At 35.7% G+C, this 7,605-nt stretch overlaps 1 protein-coding gene across 8 annotated transcripts; it reads left to right on the top strand.

The window, feature by feature from the left end:
• Positions 1 to 217: 217 nt before the first annotated feature.
• Positions 218 to 6,487, top strand: LOC108471898 (putative disease resistance RPP13-like protein 1). Of its 8 annotated transcripts, none has more exons than XM_053021642.1 (6): positions 405 to 4,826; positions 4,979 to 5,055; positions 5,245 to 5,473; positions 5,929 to 6,108; positions 6,279 to 6,360; positions 6,444 to 6,487. In XM_053021642.1, exon 1 carries the CDS (start codon positions 2,512 to 2,514, stop codon positions 4,804 to 4,806), a length of 2,295 nt encoding a protein of 764 aa, XP_052877602.1. In that variant the 5' UTR covers positions 405 to 2,511; the 3' UTR covers positions 4,807 to 4,826; positions 4,979 to 5,055; positions 5,245 to 5,473; positions 5,929 to 6,108; positions 6,279 to 6,360; positions 6,444 to 6,487. The 8 variants fall into 8 exon arrangements, with proteins under 8 accessions (XP_052877605.1, XP_052877606.1, XP_052877607.1 ...); XM_053021640.1 differs by adding an exon at positions 5,693 to 5,793 and having other exon boundaries at positions 6,279 to 6,466; XM_053021645.1 differs by having other exon boundaries at positions 218 to 4,826; positions 6,279 to 6,466.
• The last annotated feature ends 1,118 nt before the right edge of the window (positions 6,488 to 7,605 follow it).

Below are 7,605 nucleotides of genomic sequence, written 5' to 3'. Positions count from 1 at the left end.
GTAATATTACACTTTCTTCTCTTAAAGATGATAAAATTTGATTTAATCTTCTCAAGTTATAAAAATATATAGACTATTGAAATAATAAAATTATAAAATTGTAATTTATTTTTAGACCCTAAATTTTTTTTTATATGCTAAATACTGTAAATATTTGTGATTCAAAAGTTTAGATTTATTGGTGTTTGCTATATTTTGGCGATAAAGTTGTGAGAAATATAATATTTTGATGTTTAATTAAATTACATATACGGACAAGGTCAATTTAGGATAATGACCAAAAGCAAGAGATAAGAAGAGCATCAAAATTCAAAACCTAAGGTCCCATCATTTCCATTATTCCTTTCCCATTAACACGAAAAGCAGCTTCTTTATCTGTACTCAGTGACTTCCAACTCATTGCCTCATAGTCTGAATTATTACATGCTTCAAGGATATTGTGCCAATTTCTTCAACTTTCTCTAACTTTGCAGATTCCATTTCCCTTTCTTTTTTGTTCCCTGACTTTCCATTTTGGCTTTGCCCATTTCTCTTGTCACCTTCTTTCTCACAATTCCACCATGTCTGTCATTGGAGAGGCTGCTCTTTCTGGGTTCCTGGACCTATTGGTGGGCAAATCGCTTGACTCTGCACTCAACTTTGTTGCTGATCACAACCAACTCCACCAGCAGCTCAAGCAGTGGCAGTCCATATTGCCTGATATCCAAGCAGTGTTGGACGATGCAGAGGAGAATCAGATCAAGAACATGGGTGTGAAGAAATGGTTGGAGAATCTCCAGGACTTGGCTTACGATGTGGATGACATCTTGGACGAGTTCGCTTATGAAGAGTTACGCCTCAATCTCCAAGACACTCAACCTCAAGCCAGACCTAGTAAGATACGGAAATTCATTCCTGACAGGATTATTCGTAGTATTTTCCCTCCCACTTCTTTTCAGTTTAAGAATTCCATGATCACGAAGGTGAAAGACATCACTGATAGACTGAATAGTTTGACTACACGAAGAAGTAGTTTGGGGTTGAGTGAGATTTTGTCTCAAGCTGCAACCTCCAAGGGAAAGCAACCCAGGCTGCAACCAACTTCCGTACTGGATGGAGTTGTGGAGTATGTTGGCAGACACAAGGAGAAGACAGAAATGATTGAGTTGCTCAAAGGTAATAACTTGAATGGAGTTTCAGTCCTTTCCATCGTGGGCATGGGAGGGATGGGTAAAACAACTCTTGCTCAGCTTGTTTACAATGACGCCACCATCAACAAGTCTTTTGATCTCAAGGCCTGGGTATGCTTTTCTGATAATTTTGATGCAATTGCTCTAACAAAGGCAATTTTACAGTCCATCACTTCTGAGACATGTGATTACAGTAACTTGGATTTACTTCAAGTTAAGTTGAAGGAGAAGTTGACTGGGAAAAGATTCTTACTTGTTTTAGATGACATTTGGAACGAGAATTATAATGATTGGACCATCTTACGGTCTCCGTTTGGAGCAGGGACCACTATCATTGTAACCACTCGTCTTCAAATTGTTTCATCTATTGTGGATCCGCTCAAAGCTTTTCATTTGGATAAGCTATCAGATGATGATTGTTTATCCATATTTACACAGCACGCATTAAAAGCAAGAAACTTCGATGGACATCCCCAGTTCAAAGAAATTGGAGAGAAAATTATTAGAAAGTGCAATGGCTTGCCTTTGGCTGCAAAAGCTATTGGAAGCTTGCTACGCACAGTTAAATATCATCGAGAATGGGAAAGAATATATGAGAGTGAGATATGGAACTTACCAGAAGAGCAGTGTGGCATAATTCCAGCTTTGCGATTAAGTTACCATCATCTTCCGTCATACTTGAAACGATGTTTTGCATATTGCTCCATACTCCCTAAAGATTATGAATTCGAAGAAGAAGAAATGATCTTGTTATGGAGAGCAGAAGGTCTCTTGCAACAAAAAGCTATGCCTCAAGTTAAAGATATTGGAAATCAATATTTTCAAGATCTAGTGTCGAGGTCATTTTTCCAGATATCCAGTAAAGATGAGTCCCGATTTGTAATGCATGACCTTATCAATGATTTAGCTCAAGTAGTTGCAGGAGACATATGCTCCAAACTGGAGGGTGATATGCAACAAAAGTTCTCAAATCGCACTCGACATTCTTCTTATATTGTCAGCGACTATGACACAGTGAAGAAGTTCGAAGCATTTGATCAAGTGAAATCATTACGCACTTTTCTACCCCTAATATTTTCTAGAAATTATTTTTCGAGGCCTTTTTTAACTGAAGTTCGTTTTGGTTGATCTGTTGCCAAGACTTGGCTACTTAAGGGTGCTTTCTTTGAGTGGGTATAAAATCACTGAGTTGCCTGATGTTTTTGAAAATTTAAAACATCTTCGCTACTTAAATTTTTCTGGAACCGAAATCAAATGCCTACCTGATTCTTTGTGCACTCTCTACCATTTGGAAACTTTATTATTAAAAAATTGTTACGGGCTTCAAAGATTACCTTCTAAGATGGGAAATCTTGTCAACTTGCATTATTTTGATATCAGAGGTGCGAACTCAATAGAAAGGATTCCTTTTAGAATTGGTAAGCTAACGAATCTTCAAAGGGTATCAAATTTTATCATAGGGGAAGGTGAGGGACATAGTATCAGAGAATTGAAATATTTGTCAAACCTCAAAGGTGATTTTTGTCTTTCTGGGTTGGAGAATGTTAAGGGTGAAGATGCAGGGGAAGCCAAGTTAAATGAGAAGCAGGGGATTGATCGATTGGTACTGGAATGGAGTCGAGACTTTCGGAAAGATACAAGGGAAAAAGAAGTTGAAGAATGGGTGTTAGACTCTCTTCATCCTTCGAAAAAGCTTGAGCAACTCGTCATTCAGAATTATGGTGGTTCAAAATTCTCTGCTTGGATTGCAGATTCTTCCTTCAAGAATATGTTGTCACTGGAGCTTCACGACTGTAAAAATTGCAAATCTCTACCATCGATTGGAAGGTTGTTGTTGTTAAAAGATCTTTCAATTAGTGGTTTGGATCAAGTACATAAGATTGGTGCTGAGTTGTTTGGAGAAAATCAATCAAATGCTTTTGCATCATTAGAGTCTCTGTGTTTCGGTAATATGCTGAAGTGGGAGGAGTGGGACCTATGTGAAGATGATGAGCAAGTATCGAAATTCCCCAGTCTTCGTTTTCTTTCAATCAGAGAATGTCCTCTATTGCTGGGAAGGTTGCCAACCATCCTTCAATCCTTGCAGAAACTTGAAATCTATGAGTGTAAGAGACTGCTAGTTTCAATTTCAAGTTTTCCCTTGCTGTGTGAATTAAGCGTTATAGGGTGTGAGGAATTGGTGGATGAAGGTTCTTTGTCTGTACAAAAGGTTACCTCTTTGAAAAATGTGTCTCTTTCAAATATTTCAAAGTTTAATATTTCAGCAGAGAGGATGATGTTGAGATTTGCAAAGTCCGAAAAATTCGTGATCTCTTGTTGGGAGGAGTTGGGATCTTTATCCCAAAATGGGTTAAGCTTAGTTGGGCATCGTATTATTACGATTGCGGATTGTCCCCAATTGGTCTTTTTGGAAACAGAGGAGAGATTGCAACTTGACAAGATTCCAGGTGTTGAATCTCTGGAAATAAGGGATTGTGAAAGGCTCAATAGACTCCCAAAAGTATTACATGCTTTCCCATTCATTACAAGAATACAACTTCAAAACTGTCCAGCCTTGGTTTGTTTTGCAGAGAGGAACTTTCCTCCTGCTTTAAAAGAGCTGAGGATTGTGAATTGCGTGAATTTGCAATATTTGGTTGATGAAAAAGAAAATAATAATAAGAGTATGTGTAGCAACACTTGTCTTCTTGAGCGCTTAGAAATAGTCCTCTGTCCATCTCTAATGAGGTTATCATCAAGGGGCGATATATGCAATCGTCTTCAACATCTCGACATTAGCTATTCTCCAAAGCTAAGTAGCTTATTTTTAAATGCCAAGTTACCCGTAATGCTTAAAAAGCTATATATTGGAGCTTGTCCAGTGTTGGAATGCATTGCCCAAGACTTCCGTGAAACCACTGATCTCGAAAGCATTTGTATTTGGAGTGCTCACAAAATTAAATCATTACCGCGGGGATTAGACAAGCTCAGCCATCTTCAGGAGATTCAATTAATTTCGTTTCCAAATCTGGTTTCATTTGAAGAAATTGGGTTGCCCACCACAAATCTCAGAGTACTCACGATTTCCAGTTGTGAAAATTTTGGATCCCTTTTCAAGTGCATCAACAATTTCACCTCCCTTCGTAAATTAAAGGTGTGGGAGTGTTCGGCTGACATATCCTTTCCAGAAGAGGGCTTCCCTACCAACCTCACATCACTTGCAATCTCAAACGCACCCAAAATTTATACATCACTTGTTGAATGGGGATTTAACAGACTCACCTCTCTTGAAGACCTCGACATCAGCGGTGAAGGATGCTCAGGTGTGGTGTCATTTCCAGACGAAGCGATAGGAATGATGCTGCCACCTTCTCTCACCAATATCAGCATCCGTAGATTTCAAAATTTGGAATTCATGTGCTCCAAGGGCTTACAACACCTCACCTCTCTTCAACTATTGGGCATCTTTGATTGTCCTAAGCTCGCCTCTCTTCCAGAAAAAGATATGCTTCTCTCGCTTGAGAGGCTATATATTTCCAATTGCCCGTCGCTAGAAGAAGGGTGCAGTAGGGGTAAAGGACGAGAGTGGTCCAAGATTTCCCACATACCTTGTGTTCAAATTAATTATAAAACAGTCATCCCGAGGGAATTACATTGAAATTTAAGCAGCAAAATCTGGTATCGATTTCTACAGACTCAAACCACAGATGTGAAACGCATTTTAAACATTTACAAATTTCATAGCTTTTTTTTTTTATATATCTGATTGTCCTCATGAACAACATGATAACAGAAATAAGTCTTATATATTTTGTATTCAATTTTTGCAGGCGTTGAAGTCTAAATTGGCGAAAAATAGTGGAGAACTTCAACTCATCTGCTTCAGCTTATTTGATATAGTAAAGCGGTTAGTCAATTCTCTGCAACATTTATTCAGCAAATTGAATGTTCTGATTTCATTTGCATCTTCTAATCTCTAAGCTATTTGGTATATGAGAATGGGGTTTTAGTTAAAAATATTTGACATTTCGTAGTACTATTAACCAATGGTTTTTCCGAAGAACAAGTCTTTTACGTGATAGTTTGATCCTTCCAGGATTAATGGAGGGATACAGGACACGTTACAATATGGCATTAGAGAGCTCAATTTAACACACGTAAGACAACAGAGTTCCCAAAATATTGCTCCGCCCAATCTCAAAGATGTCCATCTTAGTTTTCCGAATTTCTCAGACCATGAATCCATTCAAAGGCTGCATCAATTCACTTGATGAGATATTGCTTCTTTGATCATGTGGATTGAGCGACATATACAAACTCACTGTGTAAGTGATTGACTATATGACTTTATTTATTCAGCTTTTACTTAGAGGTACAAAAATTCTTTATTTTCTAGCCAAAAATAGCAGTGACTGAGTGACTCACTATATCTTGACTCTCTAGCTTTTAACTTTGTGGTACGAGTAAAATGAATCAAATGATATATATACTGTAGCAGTTTGGAACTAGTTTCATTGCAGCTCTCTTTTAATGTTGCTTTTCAGCTTTCCGGTCCTGTAGATTGGCATATTATCTATCAATCTTTTTATGAATTTCCCCTGCTTTTAAAGGCTTCAACTGTGATGTTATCAATGTTTATGATAGGGTAAGTATAGGTTATATGGAGAATTTGTTCTTCTGACATTCCTTTCCTGTGTTAGAGCATATTTTGGTGCTTGGTACATAGTTGTAGTTGAGGAGCCAAATATGTTATTTATTTAGCCTTGGTACTTTCATTCAGCTTTGGGAACCATGAAATTGGTGGCAGTTAAATGGCCAAACGGTACCACTGGGGAGGTGTCCGTACCTTTGGGTGATAAACCCTTGAATGGTGGGCATCCAAAGAGGACAATACCTGCTTATGGGCACAACAAAAGCACGTCGTCTTTGGTCAACAGATGTTGACAAAAGGAATGGAGGGGCAAGTTTTTTTTTTTCGTAATGCTTTTAGTATCATCTATTTCTATCTGCACAAATTATGAACCTGTCTTAGGTCTCCATTAATGATTGATAAGAGGTTAGAATGTTTTAAATAAGGTATTGTTTTTGACATTTTGAGATTGTTGATCACTTGTTAATTATTATTGCCAGGTATTTCTCAATATGTGGAAAGTGTATAGTTGATGTTCGTTTAGAAGATTGCTCAAAGTTTGTGGATAGTTATTGTGGCGAGGTATTTTATTTTATGATGTATTTCCATTGTAATATCTATTTTTTAATAATGAATTTCATCTTTGGTTTTTCCCGTGAATGTAGGGAATATTCTCGAACCACGTAAATCATTATGTTCACTTTCTCTACTTCATTTTTTGTGTTTCGAATTTTTTATTTTTATTTTTCTCATCCAAAGCATAATTTTAATAATAAAACAACCAATCACTGTGTAACAAATCATAAAAATTCAAATAGCCTTATATATCCTAATGGTTACACTCAAATATCAGCATAGATCAAAAACATCAAAGCAAAATACTCAAAGAAAAGAAAGCATCAAACATTATAGCCACCCAAAATACTATCTCTACACGGTTTTACCCATGTCTTTCAAACAAATCTGCCACATAATTCCTTTCAAGGTGGTCAATACCACATTGTTAGACGCCTCACTTTTCTATTGGAATTGGTAGTACCTGTCTATTTTGATGTACTGCTTCAAATTTATCGATATTATAAAAAATTTGTAATATATGCATATAAATAAATATAAAATATCAAACAAATGATTTTGAATAAATTTCAAATGTAAAATATCCCATTTAAGAAAACGATTGTTATATATAAACATTACTTATTTTTTTCTCTTCAAAAAGAATCTTTTACAATTCCTAAATTTTTTGCCTTATTTAATTTGATCTGTTTGTTTTATAATTTAATTTTATTTGAAATTAGTATATGATAAAATTACACTATGACCCCTCAAGAATGAGAAAAATTGATTTAATCCTTTAAAAATTATAACGATGTAGGTTATTAAAATAGTGAAATTTCACTTTTGCTATCATAAAAATATATAATTTTATTTCGGCCTCCCCTCAAAAAATTTTCTAGCTCCGCCCCTGAATTGAGGTGAACACCATGAAAAAGGAGTATTTAACGCTACACACAGCATACATTTATGTCAATTTCAATTCTATTATTTGTTATTTATACTATATTTAATTATCTAATTGAGTTAGATTCACGAGTTTAACTAAATATCAATTTAGTTGAAAAATAACTTAAAAAACTTTCTATTTAAAAGGTAACAAATAATATTATAAGTTTGCTTTTTGTCTTTTCTTTTATGTGTTTATATAAAATCTATAAAAAAGTTTAAATCCAAAATAAATCATTAGGATACTCATATCTTCAAAGTCTTAACTTTATCATTTCAACTAAGCGTTGATTTATTTTTTACCTAAAATATGTTTTCATCCAG

The sequence above is a fragment of the Gossypium arboreum genome, chromosome 11 (genome assembly GCF_025698485.1).
Source record: "Gossypium arboreum isolate Shixiya-1 chromosome 11, ASM2569848v2, whole genome shotgun sequence".
Taxonomy (NCBI): domain Eukaryota; kingdom Viridiplantae; phylum Streptophyta; class Magnoliopsida; order Malvales; family Malvaceae; genus Gossypium; species Gossypium arboreum.
The sequence above is the reverse complement of the archived record's forward strand: the minus strand, read 5'-3'. Positions and strand labels throughout refer to the sequence as shown.

Coding starts and splice junctions, on each gene's coding strand:
- LOC108471898 (XM_053021644.1), top strand. CDS start 2,512: ATGGGAAATCTTGTCAACTTGCATTATTTTGATATCAGAGGTGCGAAC.